At 49.6% G+C, this 26,173-nt stretch overlaps 1 protein-coding gene and 1 non-coding gene across 2 annotated transcripts; both read left to right on the top strand.

The window, feature by feature from the left end:
- Positions 1 to 2,259: 2,259 nt before the first annotated feature.
- On the top strand, positions 2,260 to 2,442 carry LOC123858154 (U2 spliceosomal RNA). Its single transcript, XR_006794104.1, has one exon. It is a non-coding gene; the product is annotated as a U2 spliceosomal RNA (small nuclear RNA).
- A 10,932-nt stretch (positions 2,443 to 13,374) lies between these two features.
- On the top strand, positions 13,375 to 19,774 carry SLC3A2 (solute carrier family 3 member 2). Its single transcript, XM_045893461.3, has 9 exons — positions 13,375 to 14,008; positions 14,383 to 14,556; positions 15,228 to 15,322; positions 17,074 to 17,142; positions 17,249 to 17,307; positions 17,894 to 18,074; positions 18,170 to 18,313; positions 19,069 to 19,152; positions 19,264 to 19,774. Exons 1-9 carry the CDS (start codon positions 13,576 to 13,578, stop codon positions 19,624 to 19,626), a joined length of 1,602 nt encoding a protein of 533 aa, XP_045749417.1. The 5' UTR covers positions 13,375 to 13,575; the 3' UTR covers positions 19,627 to 19,774.
- The last annotated feature ends 6,399 nt before the right edge of the window (positions 19,775 to 26,173 follow it).

The raw sequence follows: 26,173 nt of genomic DNA, 5'->3' as shown, positions 1-26,173 counted from the left end.
TGGGCTTGTGTTAGGTGATTTGGGGGAGGGTTTAAACAAGTGAGACTTTACTTTTTTACTTTTTTATTCTGGATTTGATGTTTTCAGGAAGTGGCATCGTTTTATTATTGGGTATCTTAATAAGTCTTACCTAGAAGGAGGGAAGTCTATAGTCGATGAGGCTAACCTAGGATTGGTGAAGAAGCAACAGTCACTCATAGTAGCCAGGATAGGGAGCTGTTTGGACTTTGTGATTTGGACAATGTTCATGTTTTTTTCTGTGTTCAGACGTGATTATAGAATAGGCTTGTTTTGGGCGTCTGGGTGGCTCAGTTGGTTAAGCGACTGCCTTCGGCTCAGGTCATGATCCTGGAGTCCCTGGATCGAGCCCCGCATCGGGCTCCCTGCTTGGCAGGGAGTCTGCTTCTCCCTCTGACCCTCCCCCCTCTCATGTGCTCTCTCTCATTCTCTCTCTCTCAAATAAATAAATAAAATCTTAAAAAAAAAAAAAGAATGGGCTTGTTTTGACTTGATCCATCATGATCAGAGAGTGGCCTTGTCTTATGTTGATGTTCTGAAATTATGTTCAACAGGAGAACACCAAGGCCTTGGTCTAAGTGCCAGGCCAGCTTCTAGATGTCAGCAGCTGCTTTTCTCTTTCTCAGTACCCTAGCTTAAGCCATTCTCCCTGGATTTCTGCTACATATTCCCAAGCTGGTTTCCTGGCTCTGACTTTGCCTCCTCCTCCTCCTCCTTCTGCTTCTGCTTCTTCTTCTTCTAGTTTATTTTTAAGTAGTCTCCACCCAACATGGGGCTTGAACTCACAACCCCAAGGTCAAGAGTCCTATACTCTACTGACTGAGCCAGCCAGGTGCCCCTGACATTACCCCCTTCTAACCCATTCTCCACATTATAGCCAGAGTAGTCTTGTGGTCTTTCTTTCTTTCTTCCTTCCTTCCTTTCTTTCCTTTCTTTTAAGATTTTTATTCAAAGAGAGAGAGACAGAGCACAGAGAGAGAGAGAGAGAGGGAGGAGCAGACTCCCCGCTGAGCAGGGAGCCTGCTGTGGGGCTCCATCTCAGGACTCTGGGATCATGACCTGAGCTGAAGTCAGACGCTCAACCCACTGAGCCACCCAGGTACCCAGAGTGATTTTTCTTTCTTTCTTTCTTTCTTTTTTTTTTTTTTTAAGATTTTATTTATTTATTTGACAGAGAGAGAAATAGCGAGAGCAGGAACACAAGCAGGGGGAGTGGGAGAGGGAGAAGCAGGTTTCCCGCTGAGCAGGGAGCCCGATGTGGGACTCGATTCCAGGACCCTGGGATCATGACCCGAGCCGAAGGCAGACGCTTAACGACTGAGCCACCCAGGCGCCCCAGAGTGATTTTTCTAAATGAAAAATCTGATCTCAGCTAAAAATCCTCAGTGCTCCTCCTTTGCTCTTAGTTAGGTTCAAGTCTGTACCTCCTGACAGAGCCAACAAGGCCCACTTTTGTTTCAATTTTTTTTTTAAAGATTTTAAAAAATTATTTATTTGACAGAGAGAGAGACACAGCGAGAGAGGGAACAAAAGCAGAGGGAGTGAGAGGGAGAAGCAGGCTCCCACTGAGCAGGGAGCCCAATGCGGGGCTCGCTCCCAGGAACCTGGGATCATGACCTGAGCCTAAGGCAGACGCTTAACGACTGAGCCACCCAGGCGCCCCTGTTTTTCAGTTTTAGTATCACTACTGCATTCCTTCCCTTGTTCTACTTCACCCCTTACCCACATAAACTCCCTGAGAGCAGAAATCATGTCTGTATAATTTATTTTATCCCCATCGTGTAGAACAAGGCATGACACTGTAATTCATTGATTGCCTGCCCCATGCTATGAAGTAAGCTCCAGAAGAGGTTGTTAGGAGAAATACTTGAACTGTAGACAGCTTCCTCGCCAAAGGAAGCTCTTCGAGGATAGGAGCAGCGTCTGCCCTCTCCTGGCAGCGAGAGGCACTGCCTCCATTTGCGGAGGAGAAGGTATACGCAATTGACCGGTTCTCTGCTGGGAGCTGGGAAGAGGGCATTCACCTTTGCGAAAAATTCAATTTGAGAACAGAATTTCCTTATTTCCTGAACCGTGGAGGAATATGCCATTGGGAAGTTCTCCCGGGGAAGGATTAGACTGGGTTTTGGAAGAGCTGAGATGTGGAATTTTGTAAGGGACAGCTTGAAAGCCTGCTTTTATAGCCTTGAGTGCAAGTTCGGGAAACAAGTTCTGATGGGAACCTTAATTGTAGGTTGTTTCTTTGTTTCTTGGTCCAAGATCATGAGTAGTATGTATTATTATCATTTAATATTTCATAAATCCTCTACCTGAGGATACTTTATGAAGGGGATTTTTGGAACAGGGAGATTGAGTAGAGGCTGGCTCCATCCAATTCACAGACCAATCTGTTATCGCAGTACCTCCATAAATGGTGTGGTTCTCTCTTTTGGGATAGTTGTCAGTTAAAATGCAGACTGTAGGTATTCCACTGTGTCTTTTGGTTTTTGGAAAAAAAAATTTAAGGTGAATCTGCTGTTTCCCCTCTTTCTTTCATGCTATATTTTTGATGCATATTTTGTCTTTTATGTCCTGGTTCTTTAAGATTTAGTTATTTATAGTATTCTATTTAGAAATTTTCTACAAGTTATTTTGTCCCCTAATGATAGACCTTTTTTCAGATTACCAAATATTTAATGCTATAACGAGTGCTACAGTGAAGTCTTTTGTATGTTGCTTTGTGCACATGTATGAGAGTTTCTCTGGGGTATGAATCTAGAAGTGACATTTCTGGATAATAGCAAGAGTATTTTCAGTTCTATAGACTGTTGCAAATTGCCCACATATCCTGAATTGCAATTCTCTGCTATTCCTGAATAATCCCATTTTTGCTGGCAAAATAACTGACAGTTTTATTTTGAAGGTTAACAGTTGCTAGTATAAATGGCAATTAAAAAAAACCATTTTTCTAGTTGTTTGCTACTGGCATACAGGACAGAATTGTTTTGTGTCTAGTTTTTATTGAGCTCTTATTCTAATAATTTGCAGATTCAGTTTGATTTTTCTTTTTTTAAAAGATTTTTTCTTAAAGATTTTATTTATTTATTTGACAGAGAGATAGAGAGCACAAGTAGGCAGAGTGGCAGGCAGAGGGAGAGGGAGAAGCAGGCTCTCCGCTGAGCAGGGAGCCGGACGTGGGGCTCAATCCCAGGACCCCAGGATCATGACCTGAGCCGAAGGCAGCCGCTTAACTGACTGAGCCACCCAAGCGCCCCTTTTTATTTTTAAAGATTTTATTTATTTGACAGCGAGAGCACAAGCAGAGGGGGAGAGAGAGAGAAGCAGGCTCCCCGCCGAGCAAGGAGCCCGATGTGGGACTCGATCCCTGGACCCTGGGATCCTGACCCGGGCCGAAGGCAGCCGCCCAACCAACTGAGCCACCCAGGTGTCCCCAAGCGCCCCCTTTTTAAAGATTTTATCTTTTAAGTAATCTCTACACACAACATGGGGCTTGAACCTAAAACCCCAAGATCAAGAGTTGCATGCTCTACTGACTGAGCCAGCCAGGCGCCCCTCAACTTGATTTTTCTGTACAGAATTTTTCTGTAAGTAGATAAAAACATTTAGGTCTTAATTTTTCTTGCAAATTGAATGTTAGTTACCTATAAAAGTGTTTGTAAATTACTGATAATAAACTAAATGTGAGACCTGAAACCATAAAAATTCTAGAAGAGAGCACAGGCAGTAAAGTCTCTGACATTGGCCATAACAACGTTTCTTCTAGATATGTCTCCTTAGACAAGGGAAATAAAAGCAAAAATAAACTATTAGGCCCTCATCAAAATAAAAAGCTTCTATGCAGAAGTGAAGGAAACAATCAACAAAACTAAAAGGCAACCAACTGAATAGGAGAAGGTATTTGCAAATGACATATCCAAGAAGGATTAGTATCCAAAATACATAAAGAACTTTACAAATTAACACCTCTAAAACAAATAATCCAATTAAAAATGGGCAGAAGACATGAACAGACATTTCTCCAAAGAAGACATTCAGATGGCCAACAGACACATGAAAAGATGCTCAACATCACTCATTATGAGGGAAACGCAAATCAAAACTACAATGAGATACCACCTCACACCTGTCAGAATGGCAAAAATCAATAACACAGGAAGCAACAAGTGTGGAAAAACAGGAACCCTCTTGCACTGTTGGTGGGAATGCAAACTGATGCAGCCACTGTGGAAAACAGTATGGAGGTTCCTCAAAAAGTTAAAAATAGAACTACCCTATGGTCCAGTAATTGCACTGCTGGGTATTTACCTCCCCAAATACAAAAACTAATTCAAAGGGATACATGCACCCCTATATTTATAGCACCCTTATTTACAATAGCCAAATTATGGAAGCCGTTCAAGTGTCCATCGACAGATGAATGGATAAAGAAGATGTGGTCTATATACACAATGGAATATTATTCAGGCATAAAAAAGAACAAAATCTTGCCATTTGCAACACTGTGGATGGAGCTAGAGAGTATTATGCTGAGCGATCTAAGTCAGAGAAAGACAAATACCATATGATTTCTTTCTTTAAAAGAAAAAGATTTTATTTATTCATTTGACAGAGAGAGAGAGCGTGAGCACAAGCAGGGGGAGCAGGAGAGGGAGAAGCAGGCTCCCTGCTGAGTAGGGAGCCCATCCCAGGACTCCAAGATCGTGACCCCAGCAGAAGGCAGCCGCTCAACTGACTGAGCCCCCCACGCGCCCCTCTTTTTTTTTTAAGATTTTTATTTATTTGAGAGAGAGAGCATGAGTGTTGGGCAGGGGAGGCAAAGGGAGAGGGAGAAGCAGACTCCCCACTGAGCAGGGAGCCCGATGTGGGGCTTGATCCTAGGACCCTGAGATCATGACCTCAGCCAAAGTCAGACACTTAACCAACTGAGCCACCCAGGCGCCCCAGACAGATACCATATGATTTCATTCATATGTGGAATTTGAGAGAAAAAACAACAACAACAGATGAGCAAAGGGGAAAAAACAGACAAACCAAGAAACAGACCTCTTAACTATAGAGAACAAACTGGTAGTTACCAGAGGGGAGGTAGGTGGGAGGATGGGTGAAACAGGGGATGGGGATCAAGGAGTGCCCTTGTCTGATGAGCACTGGGCGATGTATGGAAGTGTTAAATCACTATATCGTACACCTGAAACTAATATAATACTGTATGTTGGCTATACTGGAATTTAAAAAAAATTACTGATAGTACTATTTTAAAGAAACTGGCTAATCAGTTCTAATGCTGCTTTCTAATTTGAGGATGAAAGGGAGTCTTTGTTCTAAACTTGCTAGAAGATCCATTTTCCTTCAACTTTTTTTTAATTTAAACTTTTTTTTAATTTTTATTTTTAAGTAATCTGTACACCCAACATGGGGCTCGAACTCCCAATCCCGAGATCAGGAGTCACGTGCTCTACCAAGTGAGCCAGCCAGGTACTCCATTTTCCTTAAACTTCTGAGTTTTAGTTTCCTCTGTAGTCAACACCTTTATTTTATTTATTTGTTTAATATATTTTATTTTTTTGAAAGCAATTTTAAGTTTACAGAAAAATGGTTAGAAAGAATGGAGTTCCTGTATACTTCCTTACCCTCCCTTCGCCCCCCACCCCTTCTGCTATTACTAACATCTTGCATTAGTGAAGTACACCTCTTATAATTGATGAGCCAATATTGATACATTATTATTAACTAAAGACCCTGGTTTCCATTAAGGTTTGTTCTTTGTGTTGTACATTCTGTGGGGTTTGACACATGTATAATGACATGTATCCATCATTACAATGATACAGAATAGTTTCATGGCCCTAAAAATCCCCTATGCTCCACTTACTCAGCCCTCTCTCCCTCCCTCCCTCCCTCCCTCCCCAACTCCTGGCAACCACTGATCTTTCTACTATCTCCATAGTTTTGCCTTTTCCAGAGTGTCATATAGTTGGAATCATACAGTATGTAGCCTTTTCATATTTGCTTCTTCTACTTAGAAATATGCATTTAAGATTCCTCCCTGGGGCGCCTGGGTGGCTCAGATGGTTAAGCGTCTGCCTTCGGCTCAGGTTGTGATCCCAGGGTCCTGGGATCGAGTCCCGCATCGGGCTCCCTGCTCAGTGGGGAGCCTGCTTCTCCCTCTGCCTCTCTCTCTCTCTGTCTCTTATAAATCAATCAATCAATCAATCAATCAATCTTTATATATATAAAAAAAGATTGCTCCCTGTATTTTCGTGGCTTGATAGCTCATTTCTTGTTATTGAACTGAATAATATTCCATTGTCTGGATGTACCACAGTTTCTTTATCTGTTCACCTACTGAAGTATATCTTGGATGCTCCCAAGTTTTAGCAATGATGAAAAAAGCTGCTATTAACATCTGTGTGCAGGTTTTTGTGTGGACATAATTTTTCAACTCATTTGGGTAAATACCAAGGGGGTATGATTCCTGGATCATATGGTAAAAGTATGTTTAGTTTTGTAAAAAAACTGTCAAACTATCTTCCACAGTAGCTGTACCATCTCATGTTCCTACCAGAATGAATGAGAGTGTCTTTTACATTACGTCCTTTGAGTTTTCGGTGTGTTGGATTTTAGCCATTCTAATGCATGTGTAGTGATATATCATTGTTTTATTTATTTATTTATTTTTAAATGCATTTTTTAAAAAAGATTTTTTTTTTAAAGATTTTATTTATTTATTTGGGAGAGAGAATGAGATAGAGAGAGAGAGCATGAGACAGGCGAGGGTCAGAGGGAGAAGCAGACTCCCTGCCGAGCAGGGAGCCCGATGTGGGACTCGATCCTGGGACTCCAGGATCATGACCTGAGCCGAAGGCAGTCGCTTAACCAACTGAGCCACCCAGGCGCCCTAAAAAATATTTTTATTTATTTGTCAGAGAGAGAGAGAGCACAAGCAGGGGGAGCAGCAGAGGGAGAGGGAGAAGCAGGCTCCTCACTGAGCAAGGAGCCTGATGTGGGACTCGATCCCAGGACCCTGGGATCATGACCTGAGCCGAAGGCAGATGCTTAACGACTGAGCCACCCAGGCGTCCTATCGTTGTTGTTTAAATTGCAATTCCCTAAAGCATATTTTCATATGCTTATTTGACATCCCCTGCTTCCTTCTTGTTTTTTCCTTCCACTATAGGTGACCATTTTATATTGGCTTTTGGTTTATCTTTCTTTTGTCACTCAAGAAAATAATACACACACACACACACACACACTCCCTTCCTTACACAAAAGGTAGCACACTGTGTACATTCCATAGCATTTTACAGAACATTTGTTTTCAGAGGCATAGGATTTCATCATATGGATGTTCCATTATTTCTTTTATTTTTATTTATTTTAAAGATTTTATTTATTTACTTGGGTAAAGGGAGAGAGAGAGAGAGAATCTCAAGCAGACTCCCTGTTGAATGGGGAGCCCAACTTGGGGCTCGATTCCGGACTCCGTGTCATGACCTGATATCATGACCCTGAGATCATGACCTGAGCAGAAACCAAGAGTCAGACACTTAACCGACTGAGCCACCCAGGCGCCCCTCCATTTTTTTCCCCCTTACTAATGCAGTCTTTTTTTTTTTTTTTTAAGATTTTATTTATTTATTTGACAGGGAGAGACACAGCGAGAGAGGGGACACAAGCAGGGGGAGTGGGAGAGGGAGAAGCAGGCTTCCCACTGAGCAGGGAGCCCGATGTGGGACTCAATCCTGGGACTCCAGGATCATGACCTGAGCCGAAGGCAGTCGCTTAACCAACTGAGCCACCCAGGTGCCCTAAAAAATATTTTTATTTATTTGTCAGAGAGAGAGAGAGCACAAGCAGGGGGAGCAGCAGAGGGAGAGGGAGAAGCAGGCTCCTCACTGAGCAAGGAGCCTGATGTGGGACTCGATCCCAGGACCCTGGGATCATGACCTGAGCCGAAGCCAGACGCCTATCAAGTGAGCCACCCAGGTGCCCCTAACTAATGCAGTCTTTAACTCGGCCAGAAGCAGTCACTGTTTTACAAGTACTTGCTCATAAAATCCCAACAGAACAACTGGTATTCGAACCATAAAACTGTTGGTATTTTATGAGGAGAGAAATGTTAACTACTGCATACCAGGAACAGTTTCATCTGATAGCACTGATAGAATAATCAAATAGTAATCAAAAGTGGTGCAACCAGTCAACACCAAATTGACAGTTTTTTTTCTTCTTTATCTAAATCATGTTATTACCCCCTTCTACTTTCTCATAAACACCTCTTGCTTTCCCCACATGAGTGGGATGCTTTTTCTGGTTACTCTGGAATCCGTGCTCCCCAAGTTGCAATTCTGAGACCCCAGCTTCACCTCCTTTTCTTGGTTGACACCACTATGATCTGTTTTCTGCTCAGAATACTGACACCACAGGTGTGGGTTTCCATACCAAGCCATTTTCTAATTCCCTGCAACAAACTGGAAGGCTTTCCACTTAATCTGACTTGACACTAAGAATCCTGGGTTTGCATAGACCCCACAGGTTAAGGGCTCAGTCCCACATGACTGCCCACCGCATCAGACACCAATCTCAAGTCGTGGGTCCCAGGGTACCCACAGTTTTGAGTTGGCTATAAATCGGGGTTCTCACAATCCCCTCCTCAGGTCTGAATTTGCTGTAACAGCTCATAGAACTCAGGAAAACACTTCACTTACTATTACCAATTTATTATAAAGGATGTTATAAAGGGTACAAATGAACAGCCAGATGAGGAGGTACATAGGGTGACGTCTGGAAGGGTTCCACGCACAGGATCTTCTGACCCTGTGGACTTGGGGTGTATCACCTTCTTGGTACATGTTCATCAACCCGGTAGATCTCCAAACCCCATCAATTAGGGTTTTTACAGAGGTTCCATTACGCAGGCATGATCATTGGCCATTGGTGATTACCCAATCTCTACCTCCTCTTCCCTTGCTGGAAGTTGGGGGATGGGACTGGAAGTTACAACCCTCTAGTCATGCCTCGGTTTTTCTGATGGCCAGCCCCCACCCCAAAGCTACCACCAAGAGTGGCCTCCTTGAAAGAGAAGACTTTCTTGTCACCCAGGAATTCCAAGGGATTTAGGAGCTCAGTGTTAGGAACTAGGGACAAAGGCTGTGTTTGCGTGCTCTCTCTCTCTCTCTCTGTTTTTATCATATCACAGTTAGCCACTTATAATAAAAAAGATAAGATTGGCTTTCTACCTTATACCATAAATAAGAATCAATTAAAGATGGATTAAAGACTTAAATATCAAAAACAAAACCTTACATTTTTGCATAGAAAATTTTGATGAATATCTTCCAGGCCTTAAAGTAAAGATTTTTTTAAAGTTTATTTTTTAGGGGCACCTGGGTGGCTCAGTCGTTAAGTGTCTGCCTTCGGCTCAGGTCATGATCCCAGAGTCCTGGGATCAAGCCCCGCATCGGGCTCTCTGCTCAGTGGAAAGCCTGCTTCTCCCTCTCCCACTCCCCCTGCTTGTGTCCCCTCTCTCGCTGTGTCTCTCCCTGTCAAATAAATAAAATCTTTGAAAAAAAAAAGTTTATTTTTTAGTAATCTCTACACCCAACGTGGTGATCTAACTTACAACTCTGAGACCAAGAGTTGTATGATCTCCCAACTGAGCCAGCCAGGGGCACCAAGAAAGATTTTTCTTTTTTTTTTAAAGATTTTATTTATTTATTTGATAGAGAGAGACACAGCGAGAGAGGGAACACAAGCAGGGGGAATGGGAGAGGGAGAAGCAGGCTTCTTGCCGAGCAGGGAGCTGGATGCGGGGCTCGGTCCCAGGACCCTGGGATCATGACCTGAGCCAAAGGCAGACACTTAACGACTGAGCCACCCAGGCACCCCCCAAGAAAGATTTTTTAAATAAGTCACCAAAAATAAAAACATGGAGTATTTATTAAAGAAAACATTAGGGGCACCTGGGTGGCTCAGTTGGTTGAACGACTGCCTTCGGCTCAGGTCATGATCCTGGAGTCCCAGGATCAAGTCCTGCATCAAGCTCCCTGCTCAGCAGGGAGTCTGCTTCTCCCTCTGACCCTCCCCCCTCTCATGCTCTCTCTCTATCTCATTCTCTCTCAAATAAATAAATAAAATCTTTTAAAAAAAAGAGAAAACATTGATTTTTTTTTTTTTACAAGCCCAGATATCCCACCATTTTTGATGGATAACTTTTGTTTATCAAAAGACACCTGAGTGCCCAGATCTTGGTTTCTAATACCATTCTCCAATAAAAGGAACCAGGGCTCCTTGGAGAAGTGGCTGATTCTAGGGCTGGGGAATCTAGTGTTCAAACAAGGTGAGCCTGGACCAATTTGTCATTCCAGGACATAAAGAAGCACTCAAAAAATTGTGTGTGTGGGGGGGAGACAGCAGAACACGGGGAAGAGAAATGTAATAAAGGAGCCAGCCTGACAGCTCACAGTGGCCAAAGCTGGACCAATTTGAGGGAAAACCCCAATAATATAGTATTGAATTCTAAACCAAAGTATAAAACAAATATCTGTAAGTCCACACTGACATAAATAAATGAATAGATAAATAAATGAAGGAGAAGAGACAAATGTCCTGCAACTGCTTAACCTACTGAGCCACGCAGGCGCCTGATGATAGAAAGTTCTGAAGGTCACAGGGGATGGGAAAATGATGTTACCCACCAGTATTGTGTGACCACCATGGTAGAAGGAGCTGATGTTGGAAGACTTCAGACTTCCTTTTAAGGCCAATTGAATCTCTTATTACTATTTAACCTCGGGCATGGGATCAGTATTCTGTCTCTGATCAGATAGATATCTGATGTCATCTACCAAGAATAATATGTTAAAAATGCTTCTTTGTCTCTTCCATACATTGATCTGCTAGATCTCTGATGTTTCTCTCTTTTGATACTTGGTTGCATTAGAGAGAAAGACTGGCAGCTGTGCTGTTCATTTGTCTAATTTACTTGAGTGCCAGATACTTTTCAGATGGTGTACTTATTTCTCTTCTAAGAGATGGCTTTGGTTGTATTTCCTTTACCCTTTCTGGCTTTTATCCCTCCTCCTTCTCTGCGTTCATCTCCATAGCTCTTTGACTTCCAAACGCTCTGTTCCTTTTGTTGTTTCTAAGAAGGGAAGTAGCTGGGTTTGACTGGTGCAGTTCATCCACTCGTTTTCCAAACACTCATGAAGTGCCTACTTAGGCTACTACAGTAGGTAGGCAGGCCCATCGACAAATAGCACAAGGCCCCTGCCACTTATCTGGAAGTGTAGACACCCAGAAAAGGAAATGTAACAGGGTATGTGTTGTAGCAGAGGTGGATGGCAAAGAATTCTTTTGGAGAAGTTGAGAAAAACCGTCATCTGAGCTAGGTCTTGAATGGACAGGAGCTTCCGAGGTCAAGTGGCAGAACAGGAAGGGAAGAACATGGAATGGCAGGTAGAAAGATGCAGAGGCCTGACAAAGCTGGGTGTGCCGTGAGACTGGCAGGTGTTCGAAGGCTGATGTCACTGGGTGGGTAGTTCCCGTGGAAGGTATGTGGGGAGGTGATAAACTTGGGGAGGTCAGTTGCTAGCTTCTTCACTGCACGCAAAAGGAATTGGCTTCATCTGTCTGGAATCATGGGGGGCTGTGAGTGAGATAGTATGTTCCCAGGGGTCTTATGTTGGACCATCTCAAGGAGAGCTTCTGACCCCAGTTCTCAACCTCGAGCTTTCACCCTGGGAATAAAGTCTGTTCAGAGCCTCTGGCTGGCACTTATCTGCCATGCCCAGGGCACCTTGGACTTACTATCATCTTTGTGCACCGGTCTGACCTCCACCCTTTACCCCTTGGCCTGCCTCCCTCTAGGAATTGGTTCTGGCTTTCCCAGGGTGGGGGTGGGGAGTGGGCTGTGGCATGCAGAAAGGGGATGGCAAAAGATGAGTCTTTTCACACCCTTGGCTCTCCCCTGACCCCCCTTTCTGTCTGCTATTTTTTCAGATCTTGGCCTCTGCTTTCTTCCAAATACTTGGCTTCAGGCCCAGGTGGGAGAGGGAGAAAGAACTTGTTTCCTTCAGCTCCTCTCTGAAAACAACCCGGCTGGCACTGGTCAGGAACAAGAAGTTCCTGAGTGTCTGCACCCCATGCTGTTGATGTCCAGCAGTCCCTGCTATGAATCTTTATTTATTTCTTGCTATGAATCTTGTCTCTGCCCCACTTACCCTCCATCCCAGGATCTCTGTGGAGGGAACTTAGGTTGTCTTTTTTTTTTTTTTTTTTTAAAGATTTTACTTATTTATTTATTTGACAGAGAGAGACAGCGAGAGAGGGAACACAAGCAGGGGGAATGGGAGAGGGAGAAGCAGGCTTCCCGAGGAGCAGGGAGCCCGATGCAGGACTTGATCCCAGGACCGTGGGATCATGACCTGAGCTGAAGGCAGACGCTTAATGACTGAGCCACCCAGGTGCCCCTTAGGTTGTCTTTAAAGCCTCTGCAGCGGCCTCCAAGGCTTAGCACAGTGAAGCCATGGGGGGCGGGGGTTGGGGGGGAACCCTGGCACCCTGGGGAGATTGGGCTACTCTGTGGGAGGCCCTGCAAAGTGGGGAAAAGTCTGGTCTGTTGCAGGAAAATGGTGGATGCCTCTAACTGAGGCCCAACCTTGGAATGTTTGCTACAGGCCCGAGGTTGCCCACCAGGCGCTTGAGGCTCTTCTGGATGTCGGATGCCTCGCTGCCCGACATCCTGGCGCCAGAGACTGGGGGTAGGGTGGGGTAAGACGGGGAGTGTCAGCTTCAACTCTCCTGTCCGAACAGATTCATCTTAAAACATCACGGAGAACACCGGGTTAGAGTTCATTCAGTGAAGTTAATAAAGCAAAGTCTTGTAGTGCTCAATAGTTGCTGCATGATGAATTATTTGAACTGGACTCAAGATGAGTCTAGAAGGACGTGTAAGCCCGGCGGTGAAGTGGAGGTCTAGCGCCAAGTCCCAGAGGCTTGAGGAGACAAGCTAGGTCGGAGGAAGAGGGGGAGCTGAGTTTGCCTGGCTCTGAGAGCGCCATAGGCCGTGCGAAGTTGGAACCACCACGCGGTGGCCTGAGCCCAGGGCCAGACGGAGGACGGCGTCGGGGTAGTCACCCGTCCTCGGAGTGCGCGAAGAGGGGCCCCGGGACCCCCGCGAGGCTGGACTGCGCCTCCCCCTCCCCTTCCGGGGGCGGGACAAATCAGACCCCGCCCACCTAAAGGTGGCTCGGGGCTCGGCCCTCTCAGCGTCCCGCTGGAAGGAACCTTAGGGGCAAACAGGTTGGCGAGCGGTCCCAGATTGAGCAATCGGGGCCGTTCCTCTTTAAGGGGCGGGCGGGGGCGGGGCTCCCCTGCCTCATCCCGGAGGCTGAGCCCGTCCCCCGGCAGACGGCGGACGCAGTCGCCGAAGCTGCGCGGGGCTGCCTGGTCCCGGGAGGCGGTGCCGAGGCCGAGGTGAGGCGGGAGGTCGGGGCAGGAGCCCAGCCACCACTTGGCCGCAGGCTGCATCGTGTCGCCGGTTCCGCAGGCACCATGAGCCAGGACACAGAGGTGGACCTGAAGGAGGTGGAGCTGAACGAGCTGGAGCCCGAGAAGCAGCCGATGAACGCGCCGTCCGGGGCCGCCATGGCCGTGGTTGTGGCGGGCGGCGCCGAGAAGAACGGTCTGGTGAAGATCAAGGTGGCCGACGACGAGGCGGAGGCAGCGGCCGCGGCCAAGTTCACCGGCCTGTCCAAAGAGGAGCTGCTGAAGGTGGCGGGCAGCCCCGTCTGGGTGCGCACCCGCTGGGCGCTCCTGGTGCTCTTCTGGCTCGGCTGGCTCGGCATGCTGGCCGGCGCCGTAGTCATCATCGTGCGGGCCCCGCGCTGCCGCGAGCTGCCGGCGCAGAGCTGGTGGCACAAGGGCGCCCTCTACCGCATCGGCGACCTTCAGGCCTTCCAGGGCCCCGGGGGGGGCGACCTAGCGGGTGAGCTCTGTGCGCGCCCCTGGTGTAACGGGCCACCGGCCCCGATCCTGTCCCCCCACCCCGTCCCCGGCCGGGAATCGGCCCCGCACCCGGGGACGTAGCTTCTTCCTTTCTTTGAAGAAAACCGCCCCCACTCTCTCTTGCGCGAGGGTAGCTGACTCAGCGTCTTCCCTTCCCCCTGCGGCGCAGGAAGCCGGTCGCTGACGTTTCTGAAGTAATGTGCCGGGCACCTTACATCAGCAACTCTGAGCGGCGTGATCCAGGCTCACGCCCGGCCCCACACTTAGTTCCGGGGAGAGGGGAGACTAGGGCAGTTCAGGGGCCTCTCATAGGGGCTTCGCTTTAACCGCTTTAACCCTGCTTCCCGGTTTCAGGCCTAAAGGGGCGCCTCGATTACCTGAGCTCCCTGAAGGTGAAGGGCTTTGTGCTGGGCCCAATTCACAAGAACCAGAAGGATGACCTCGCGGGGACCAACTTGGAACAGATCGACCCCACTTTTGGCTCCAAGGAAGATTTTGACAATCTCTTGCAGTCGGCCAAGAAAAAGAGTGGGTGTCCTGGAGTTGACTCCGAAGCAGCTGAGAAGGGGTTGGCTTTCTGGCCACAGGAAAGCCAGGATAGGATTTTTGTTTGGTTCACTCCTGACTGGCTCTGAGTTTTCCTAAAGCAGGCACAGGGGAGGTTTCTTGGGCTTCAGTCTAAAATGAATTTGTCAAGTGGCTCAGAGACTTTTCTACTTGCTGTGTGTCCAGCCATTTAACTTCCAGGCTTCAGTGCCCGTACTTGCAAAATGTAGGCTTCCTGATTCAGTGGTTTATTTTTATTTATTTTATTTATTTATTTAAGTAGGCTCCACTGCCCAAGGTGGGACTTGAACTCACGACCCTGAGATCAAGACTCGCATGCTTTACTGACTCAGCCAGCCAGGCATCCCTAATTCAGTGGTTTTTTAACTTGCAGAGGAGCGGATCCTTTTGAGAAAAATATCCAAATAAAATCAGAGGGTTCACTTTGGGGATGGGGAGCCCAGGGCCCCATAGCTCAGCCTTGTCTACTACACTATGTGCCTTCTGCCCTAGAAGATCTTAAGCCGGGTTCAAATCTAAGCATTTGTGCCACATAATACATAGGGAGTAGTCTACCGGCTTGTATTTGTTGTTCTCCCTTTTCCCTCACCCCAGAGTCTTTCCCACCACTACGTTTTCCTCCATTGTTCCAGGTATCCGGGTCATTCTGGACCTCACTCCCAACTACAGGGGCCAGAACTCGTGGTTCCTCCCCTCTGAGATTAACTCTGTGGCTGCCAAGATGAAGGTGAGTGAGTTGGTGCTGATGGCAAGTGGGAGCTGGATGTTGGGGCTGTGTTGATCCTCTTGGCAAGCCCTGTAAACCTAGCCTGGCTCCAGCTGAGGGGCCCTTGCCCCTTGGAGGCAAACTGACGCACTCCTCCCACACAGGCAGGAGGGTAGGCCAACAGTGCACCCCCCTTTTTGCTTGTTCCTTTTCTGGCCAGTGATTGTTTCCTTGACTCTGATGGTCACAGGGCCAGGAAAGGAATCTCTCAGATGTCAGTCTGGGTTTGATTTTTCTTCCTTTTGGGAGAGGAAGCCGTTTCTCTGTGGGACTCCTGTTCTGCCTGTTTTCCCAGCTCTTGTTTGATGTGTTCTGGAGTGGAGCCCAGTCTGAAATTGTAAGCATTGTGATCTTACGTGTCTAGGGCTATGCCAGGTATTTTGTGTATGTTCTAAACGTCTCTATGGCCACACAAGGACCCTGACATCTCTCTGCTGTAAATGAAGAAGCTAAGGTTCAGAGGGGTTTGCTGTGCTTAGGATTTGAAGTCCCAAGTAGTCTCATTTCTGTAATCTGCCTGCCCTGAACGAAGGTACAGGTGTAAAGACTATACTGAGCAGGCTGAGAATGGGACTTTGTCATCCGGGCTCCTAATGCCAATGCTCTAGGACCCTGACCAGTTCAGCGGGGGTAGAATAAAAATGGAGCAGACCCCGACCCTTTGCTGGCCCTCGTGATTCTGAGGTAGAATTCTTTACTCCCAGCATTTCCATAGGACCCTTGGGGTCATCCAGTTCAGCCCTCGCTAATTGCTGGAAGACCCTTTAAGAGTTATTGATGGGGGGACAGGCGCGCCTGACTGGCTCAGTCGGTAGAGCATGTGACTCTTGATCTCAGGGTTGTGAGTTCAAGCCCCATATTGGCGGTAGAGCTTACTTAAAAAAAAAAAAATCTCTTAAAAGTTATTGATGAAGGCGTCGTGTTTGCAGATGGTGTGGCGTGAGGTCTGGTAGCTTCAGATGAAAATGGAGATGAGAGGAGAGAGCACAGGGCCTGGGGCTGTGGGGGTGGGGCCCCATGTTCTGCATTCACCACCACCGCCCCCCTCCCCCCCCCCCCCCCGCCCCCCTTGCTTGGAATTCAGGCCTGGGCCTGTGCTGAGAGCTGACTCCTTGTCAAATCTTCATCTAGACTGCCCTGGGGCTATACTTGGAATTTCAGTCTTTCATCATTGGCCTTGCTCTGACCTGCTCTCTTCCTTCTACCCTCCCCAGGCCTCAGGACGTTGGGAGAGGAGTAAGGACACTTCCGGTGGGATCTTGGCTAGCATTTTGGTCCCGTGTCTGCTGCTTGCTGACGGTGGTCTTGGGCATGCTTCCTTGCTGCTCTGAGAGGGTTTCCTCATTTCTGACACGAGTATACTAGCATTCCACCATGCTAGGGGTTAAATGAAGTTGTGTTTACGGACATAATTTTTCTCTTGGGCCTTTCCTATTAGGTGTCCAAAGGTGAAGCTGTGTGATTTGCCCTGGGGAGGAACAGAGAAGTGAAATGCTGTAGCGTTAAGAATCAGTGATAGTTCACAAGGGGAGGGAACCGAACGCTAGCCCTTTATGATAGGGGTGGTTAAATGAGGCCGGTCAAGGCAAGTGACTCTCCCAGGGTCATGGGGAAGTGCGTCCTGGGCAAGATTTGACATGGGCTGGATTTTGTAAGCCTTTGAGTCAGAGTATTGATACCTTTCTCCTGTTCTTTTACCGCCTTCCCTGTAGGATGCTCTGAGTTTTTGGCTGCAGGCCGGTGTAGATGGGTTCCAGGTTCGGAACATAGAGAATCTGACGGTAAGTCACTTTCCACGTGAGAGGCAGAGCCTGGGTGAGAGCAGAGGGACTCTCCAGGGCTTGGTAGTATTCCTTGCTCCTCAACTTTGCTTTTTTTCAATTCTAGAATGCACCTTTGTTCTTGGCCGATTGGCAGAACATGACCAAGAGCTTCAGTGAAGATAGGTAGGTGCCAGGCCTCCCCTGCCAACTCTGCTTCATTCCCCTCTGCTGAGTGCTGGGCCCCAGGAATGGGGGAATTCCTAGCCCAGAGAACCTTCTTAACCCTCATTCTTTTCTTGTTCTTTTTTTTAAAAGATTTTATTTATTTATAAATAAATCGTGAGAGAGATTGCAAGAGTAGGAACACAAGCAGGGGAGTGGGAGAGGGAGAAGCAGGCTTCCCCCTGAGGAGGGAGCCCGATGTGGGACTCGATCCCAGGACCCTGGGATCATGACCTGAGCCGAAGGCAGACACTTAACGACTGAGCCACCCAGGCGCCCCATTCTTTTTTTTTTTTTTTTAAGATTTTATTTATTTGACAGAGAGAGACAGAGCGAGAGAGGGAACACAAGCAGGGGGAGTGGGAGAGGGAGAAGCAGGCCTCCTGCAGAGCAGGGAGCCCGATGCGGGGCTCGATCCCAGGGCCCTGGGATCATGACCTGAGCCGAAGGCAGACGCTTAACGACTGAGCCACCCAGGCACCCCCCCAGGCGCCCCATTCTTTTCTTGTTCTTTACCAACCTTCTCCCTGCACCCTGCTCTGTGCAGGCTCTTGATTGCAGGGACCGAGTTCTCTGACCTTCAGCAGATCCTGAGCCTACTTGGCTCCACTAAGGACCTGTTGTTGACGAGCTCGTACCTGGCAAGCTCTGGTTTCACCGGGGAGCGCACAGAGCTCCTTGTCACCCAGTATTTGAATGCCACTGAGCATCGCTGGTGCAGCTGGAGTGTGAGTACTGCATTGCGGGGGAGAGCGCGCTGGGCGTCGGCCGACAGGGACAGAGGTGGGCCTCGGGGTTCACCTCAGTGCATGCATTCCTGCAGTTGTCTCAGGCGGGATTCCTGACTGCCCTCGTGCCGGCTCGTCTCCTCCGCCTCTACCAGCTGTTACTCTTCTCCCTGCCCGGCACCCCGGTTTTCAGCTACGGAGATGAGATCGGCCTGGAGGTAGCTGCCCTGCCTGGCCTGGTACGGCTTGCTATCTTCCCGACGTGCCGGGGCGGGGGGGATGGTGGTTGTGTTCCTCTGTCCCGGGGACTGTGCGGATGGTAGCAAGCAGACGTGAGCCTTGGGTGGAACTGCGTTTGATTCCTGCTCAGTCCCCTAATCAGTCCCTGTGTGGCCTCGGCGAGTCATTTCCCTGCCATCGCCTTGATTGTCTCTTCCGGGGTACTGCATTTCTTGTAGGGATTCAGTGAGGGCCTATTTTAAAATGCAATGGCTGACCCCTGGTAGGTATCCAGTATGGGAGCCATCACTCACCCGTTCATGGGTTCATTCATTCATTCATTCATGCACGCATTCAGGGCACTCTGTGTCCTCCAGCAACTCGTAGTTTAGTGGAGGACCCAGATGAGTACGAGAGATGGGCAGCCCCTGCCGTGATCGGGGTAAGCGCACGGAGGCACTGGCTCTGCTTTAGCCATCGGGTTGGAGGTTGGCACCCCAGCTGCTGTTCATAGAACTGGTCGTTCAGTTATTCCACAGTTTTAGGGAGTAATTCCTCTATGCCATGCACAGAGGTACAGCAGTGCACAAAAGAGCTGGAGGTGGTGAAGTTAGGTGATAAAATAGAATAAAGGTACCCAGTGCTGCTCAGTCCTGTGCAAAAGAGAGCAGGGCCAGAGGGACGGGGGGATGTTTTCCATCGAGGGGCTGGGAACGGGAGGAGAAGGGAGAGCAGGCCCAGGCCTTTTCCAAGTCCTGTTTTCTCTGCTTTTCAGCCTGCGAAGGCTCCGTTCATGCTCTGGGATGAATCCAGCTTCCCCGACACCTCAGGACGTGGAAGTACCAACATGACCGTAAAGGTGGGTTTTGGGTGGGCCAGGCCTGCTCAGCCGAGGGTGGGCAGGTGACTTGTAGGAGTTCGCGCCCAGGGGCCGCCCTTTATCTTTTCCTGCTGTCTCCATCCTTTGCAGGGCCAGAATGAAGACACTGGTTCTCTCCTCTCCCTGTTCCGGAGGCTGAGCGATCAGCGAGGCAAGGAGCGTTCTTTGCTCCACGGAGACTTCCACGTGCTCTCCTCGGGGCCTGACCTCTTCGCCTACATCCGCCACTGGGACCAGAACGAGCGATTCCTGGTAGTGCTCAACTTCGGGGATACAGGCCAGCCTGCCAGGCTGGGGGCCTCCGGTGTGCCAGCCACTGCCAGTCTGCCGGCCACCGTCGATCTGCTGCTCAGCACCGATCTAGGCCGCGAGGAGGGGGTGTCTCTGGAGCTGGAACACCTCAACCTAAAGCCCTACGAGGGGCTGTTACTCCGCTTCCCCTACGTGGCCTGACAGGACCCACCACCCTTCCCCTCCCCAGGCCCTTTGGGTCCTGGTTTCTTTTCCTTTTTTTTTTTTTTTTTTTTTACTGCCACAGATTACAGATGAAACCCCAGATAAAGTGTGTTCTGGCTTCAAATAAAAGTCACTCCCGCCTGGTGAGGTCTTGTACTCCCTCCATCTCTCTGTCAGGGCAGGGGCACCCCTCCCCCTCCGCCCTCCCCTCCCCCCAGACCTGGCATCACAGTGATCAGTGCCAGAGAGTTCCCTGCCCCTGCTCTAGCCCAGAGAGGGAGGGGCCTTTCAGGCTCACAACGATGTGGTGTCAGGGCTAGGACTAGCATCTGGGCCAGGGGCCTCTCCTGGAGGTTTTGGGTCTTACCCCTCTCTTGGGTCTTACCCCCTCAGCAATGGTCTCCAGCCAAGTGTGGTCAGGTTTCCTTGTTTTTGCAGACTTGGCCTTTTAGGAGGAAAGAGTGGGAGCCGGGTGGCCTGTTTTTCCAAGAGGTACTTCTAAAGGATACTAGAGGGCATTCATTCAACAGGAATCTCCTGTGTACTCAGCACGTGCCAAGAATTGTTTCCGGTCCTGGGGTTACAGGCGGGAACAAAGTACAAAATCCCTCTCTCCTTGGGGGTTACAGTTTAGTGAGGAGATGGAGAAGAAAGAAGGTGAATACAATTTAGAGTGCCATGGATATAATGATAGTGTGCCATGGGGAAAGAGTAAAGCAGGAAGAGAGGGAGAGGCCTGGGGTGGAGGGAGTTTGAGGAGGGGCTAGAGGTGTCCTCTCCCAGGAGGTGATGTCTGACTGAAAGGCCTGAAGGAGGGTCTTCCCTGGCCAGATAGCCAGGAAAGGGGGCTCTCTGGTGCCCTCGGGCGGGGGCATGCCTTACTCAAGGGTGGGGTGGGGGTGAGGTCTGGTTGACGGGTTGGGCAGATCATGAAGGTCAGAGTAAGGTGGTCACAAAATTTGGCCAAAGGCACAGCTTGAGGGCATGGTCCCCATAAGACTGCCCTCATTTCAGACATCAGCTGTGAATTCCAGGCCCCAAACCATCCTCAGTGGATAATTTGCTAGAATGACTTACAGAACTCAGGAAAGTCCTAAGATTATGGTGTTTTAATAGTGGAAGGATACACATTTCCAACAGAGGACAGGGTGCATAGGGTGGAATCAGGGGGCTCCAGGTGTGAAGCTCCCAATGGATTGTCCTCTCCCAGGGGAGCCCTGGACCTGAGACCTCCTTGTTTATAACACACAGTGTGGCCAAGCAGGGAAGCTTACCCGAGTCTTGGTGTCCAGGGTTCTCCCTGGGGCCCATGTGGCTGACCTCGAGTGTCCACTCCCCACCCCCGCCAGAGGTCGTGTGTCCCAAAGCACTTCTTGTAAATCACATTGTTAGACTGACGGATGGATGTCTGAAGGCCCTAGACAAACACTCCTATCAGGACATTCCAGGGACTTAAAGATCACCTCCCAGGAGCTGAGGGCAAAGGCCAGATGTTGGCCATGATTAACTTCACACAGGGTCTGAGGGAGTGGGATGGCAATTGGAGGGTTTTGAGCAGCGAGTGTGGTCTAACTTTGGGTTTTGCTGACTCACTGGCTGTCCTGCTAGCAGGGAGGCTAGGTGGTGAGGGGGGTGTTACGGCTGCAGCTTAGTAGACCTACCGGGATGACAGCTGTGGAGGAGTTATGTGTGCTGACTTTGCAGGTAGAACCACGGGCTTTTCTGTTGGATCTTTCTATTGCAGTCTTTTTTTTTTTTTTTTAAAGATTTTATTTATTTATTCATGAGAGACAGAGAGAGAGAGAGAGAGAGAGGCAGAGTGAGAAGCAGGCTCCCAAGGAGCAGGAAGCCCGATGCGGGACTCGATCCCAGGACCCTGAGATCATGACCTGAGCCGAAGGCAGACGCTCAACCATCTGAGCCACCCAGGCGCCCTTTCTATTGCAGTCTTGATCCTTTCGTTGGCCTCATAGCCCTTGGGGAACACTTGATTCCTGCAGGATGCAGCCTGGGCCTCTAAAGGGGTCCTGGTATAGGGGACAGGTCAAGGGACTAGATACCCCAGCTAAGGTCCAGTCCACGTTTCCTCACTTTGGTTTCCCTTGCCCCGCGCCTGTGCCAAGGGCTGCGAGGGCAGGCTCTTGGCAATCTGGTGCGAAGGCACAGTTCCTGTGAAGACTCACTTGGCAGCCAGCCAGCTGGGCCTCGGCCCTTTCTGCCTTGCATGGCCCTTCTGCCTCCTACCAGCACCTCTGGGTCCTGGCCCTTGTCTGATCCGGGCCTCTCCTCTTCCTGAGACCCCGCACCCTCGGGTTCCTTCCCGGGGTGCCGACTCCAGCCCTCCCTGTTTCTCTCTTGCTCTGCCTCTGGCTTCCCCTTCCAACCGGTTGGTGGCATGGCGTCACTGCAGATGGAGGCTCATCCTCATTTCGTGTTTGCAATTCACTGTAGACTTTCACTTTGTCTTTTTTTTTTTTTCTAAAGATTTTATTTATTTGACAGAGAGAGACACAGCGAAAGCAGGAACACAAGCAGGGGGAGTGGGAGAGGGGGAAGCAGGCTTCCCGCCGAGCAGGGAGCCCAATGCGGGGCTCTATCCCAGGACCCTGGATCATGGCCTGAGCCAAAGGCAGCCGCTTAACCGACTGAGCCACCCAGGCGCCCCCTAATTTAATTTTTTTAATTTAAATTCTAGTTAGAATAGGTTGCCTTTTGGTTTGTCGATAGTTTCCTTTTCAGATTGTTTTGTTAATTCTGTTTCCTCATGTATAAGTTGGTTTTTTTAAAGATTTTATTTATTCATTCGAGACACAGAGATAGAGCATGAGCAGGGGGAGAGGCAGAGGGAGAGGGAGAAGCAGGCTCCCCGCTGAGCCAGGAGCCAGACATGGGGCTCGATCCCAGGACCCTGGGATCATAACCTGAGCCGTAGGCAGACGCTTAACGACTGAGCCACCGAGGCACCCCAGACTTTCACTTTCTTTTTTTTTTTTAAAGATTTATTTATTTATTTGAGAGAGTGAGAATGAGAGAGAGAGAGAGAGTACATGAGAGGGGGGAGGGTTAGAGGGAGAAGCAGGCTCCTTGCCGAGCAGGGAGCCCGATGCGGGACTTGATCCCCGGGACTCCAGGATCATGACCTGAGCCGAAGGCAGTCGTTCAACCAACTGAGCCACCCAGGCGCCCCAGATTTTCACTTTCTTAAAAGCCCTTTCCCATTTCACATTGGGGTGCTGAGTAGCCTAGGGGGGGCCCTGGATATGGAAGATTCAGGAAGATTATAAGGTTTTGGCCGGAGCAGTGGGAAGACTGGACGTGCCTTTGCTGAGGTGGTGAAGACTGCTGGAGGAACAGGTTTAGTTTTTACAAATATCATAAAATTTACCATGTTAATTGTTTTTAGGTGTGCACTTCACTGTCATTAAGTATATTCACACTGTGGTCTGACCAGCAGCACCATCCACCTCCAGGATGCCATCGTGCTGCACTGAGACTGTACCCATTAAACATAACTCTGTCTCTCCATATTTATTTTTTTATTTTTATTTTTAAAGATTTTATTTATTTATTTGACAGAGAGAAGCACAGCGAGAGAGGGAACACAAGCAGGGGGAGTGAGAGAGGGAGAAGCAGGCTTCCCGCCGAGCAGGGAGCCTGATGTGGGGCTCGATCCCAGGACCCTGGGATCATGACCTGAGCCAAAGGCAGACACTTAACGACTGAGCCACCTAGGCGCCCCGCATTTCTCCATATTTAAAAAAGCATTTCTTTTTAGAGATTTTATTTATTTGGGAGAGAGAGTGAGCGAAAGCACAAGCAGGGGGAGAGGCAGAGGGAGAAGGAGCAGCAGAGTCCCCACTGAGCAGGGAGCCCTATATGGGGCTCTCTCCCAGGACCCCGGGATCATGACCTGAGCCGAAGGCAGATGCTTAACTGAGCCACACAAGCGCCCCGCCCCCATATTTGTTTTTAAAATAGAAAATGAAGAGGGCGCCTGGGTGGCTCAGTTGGTTAAGCGACTGCCTTCGGCTCAGGTCATGATCCTGGAGTCCCGGGATCGAGTCCCACATCGGGCTCCCTGCTCAGCGGGGGGTCTGCTTCTCCCTCTGATCCTCTTCCCTCTCATGCTCTCTGTGTCTCATTCTCTCTCTCTCAAATAAATAAATAAAATCTTAAAAAAAAAAAAAGAAAATGGAGAAACCAAAAATTAAGCGAAGACACAGAAACTCCCAAAGACACTGGGGGAAGTCCTGGTCATGTGTAGACCTCTGTGCCGTGGGGAATAGATGGGAAGATGAACGAGACGGGCTCCGAGTCTGCAAGAGTCTGCCCCGGACGGCCTCACATTCACTGCCCACGTCAAAGGAGGAAGGAAGCAGAGAAGCAGATGTAGACATAGAAGCTGTCTCATTAGCCCCCCAGCTACTCTGTGAAGGAGGAATTCTCAGCCCCCGTTATCATAGTTGAGGCAGGTGGCCAGAATGCAGGGTCCTCTGGACAAATCTCTCACACTCAACATCCACTGAATTGGAATCCCCAAGGGGTGAGCCTGGGCTTTGATTTTTTTTTTTTAAAGATTTTATTGATTTATTTGAGAGAGAGAGAATGAGAGAAAGCACATGAGAGGGGGGAGGGTCAGAGGGAGAAGCAGACTCCCTGCCGAGCAGGGAGCCCGATGCGGGACTTGATCCCGGGACTCCAGGATCATGACCTGAGCCGAAGGCAGCCGCTTAACCAACTGAGCCACCCAGGCGCCCCTGGGCTTTGATTTTTAACCAGCTTTTTGAAATGATTCCCACAGCACTTTGGGAATCACTAGATCAGTGTTTTGCGAACATGCTGAATTATGTCTGAGGACTAAAGATTAGGGCAAAGAAGTCCCGGTTTTTCTCCTGGATGTCCTGTTTCAGCAGGTCTGGGAGAGGACCCCAGAATCTTTGTATGAAGCTGAGATAAGAATGAGAAAGGAACACTGCTCTCGCTGGTAGGGAAGCATGGGGTAGGGGTGACAGGGTCAGGTTTGAGTTCCAGAAAGCTCACTCAGGCTCTGCTGTTGGGGAAGAAGTGGAGGGTGGCCAGGAGCCCTCTGGGAGGCTGTTGGAAGATTCGGAAGTGAAGGAGGCAAAGGCTGTGGGGTTGCAGAGGAGGGGATGGTTTGGAGAGATGTGTCAAGAGAAGAAGCTCCAGGATTTCATGAGTGCCTAGGAGGGATGGACTTGATGTGGAGGGGGAAGGGAGCTGTGCGGTGACGCCCGAGTTTCTGGCTCAGGTGGCTGGGGCACAGGCTGGGGCCCTCAGGCTGGGTGGGGGAGGGCGGAAGAGAAGGTGATCAGCTCCGCATAGAAGTGCTGGGTGCAGGTGCTCTTGGACTTGCAGGTGGAGGCTCCCAGCAGGGGGAGTGTCTGCAGTTCAGCAGAGGGGTAGAGGTGGGTTTGCATACCGTGAGTGTGAAGGACGCCCTGGGGGGCATGGGGGGTGAAAAGGGCCGAAGGGAGAGGTTGGAGCCCTGAGGACTGGCACCACTTATAGGGCAGACATGGAGGAGGGACCCCCCAGAAGAGAACAGAGCCCTGGGGGTGGGGTGGGGATGGGAAGGCAGGAAGAAGAGACCAGGCTGGCGTCAGCTAGAGCAGAGCTGTCCCAGGGGGTCTTCAGTTCGGTGACGTCATTCTGGTCTTCTGGCAGCGCCTCCAGAGCGCTTCCGGGGGACGGTGGAGAAATGGAGTTTTCTGATCTGAAGGGTAGGAGCGATTTGCACAAGTTTCTGGATAGTCTCAGTGGGTGTTCCTGGTTTTCTTCAGCAGCAAAAGAGTTCACTGAGAGGCCACCAGGAACCGCCAGGACGAGGCAGGGCCAGACTTGGGAAATGGGCAGGAAGCAAGTGCCCAGATGGGAAATGGGCAGGAAGCAAGCGCCAAGCAGCAGGAAAGACAACTGTCTTTTAACTGGAACAGCCTGGGAGGCCGCCACCAGGAGACACACTGCCAATGTGTGTGCGGTGGGCTGTGGGGACGGGGCGTGGGGGGCACTGACATTCAGACCCCAGGTCCCACGCCTGCGCCGCGGGGCGCCCTTTCCCAGCTCACGCCAGGGGAGCCGCTTAGCCGAGGGGGAGCCCTGGGTGTAGAAGAGTCAGGAGGGTTTCGGGGTTTTGGCCGGAGCAGTGGGAAGACGGGACGTGCCTTTGCCGAGGTGGGGACGACTGCTGGAGGAACAGGTGTAAAAGGGGAAATGAGCAGCTCAGCTTGGGCCTTGCTGCCCCTGAGACCTGACAGACGTGTAGGTGGAAATGTCAGGATGCCAGCAGGGTGTACCCCTCCAGCGTTGGCACACAACCTGGGCTGGAGATTCGAATCTGGGAGTCGTGGGTACAGCTAGCACGGAGAGCCCCAGAATGACAGGAGGGGACCAGCAGGGTAAGCGTAGAGAGAGCAGGAGAGGAGCAAGGGGCCAGAGCAGGTCAGAGACGAGGGGCCAGCAACAGACGCCGAGGGCGAGGGGCAGTGAGGTGGGTGGGAGGGGTGCCCTGGAGACCAGGCGGTGG

This window comes from Mirounga angustirostris, unplaced genomic scaffold, assembly GCF_029215605.1.
Source record: "Mirounga angustirostris isolate CCGP_5_RB_7025 unplaced genomic scaffold, mMirAng1.0.hap1 SCAF_13, whole genome shotgun sequence".
Taxonomy (NCBI): domain Eukaryota; kingdom Metazoa; phylum Chordata; class Mammalia; order Carnivora; family Phocidae; genus Mirounga; species Mirounga angustirostris.
The sequence above is the reverse complement of the archived record's forward strand: the minus strand, read 5'-3'. Positions and strand labels throughout refer to the sequence as shown.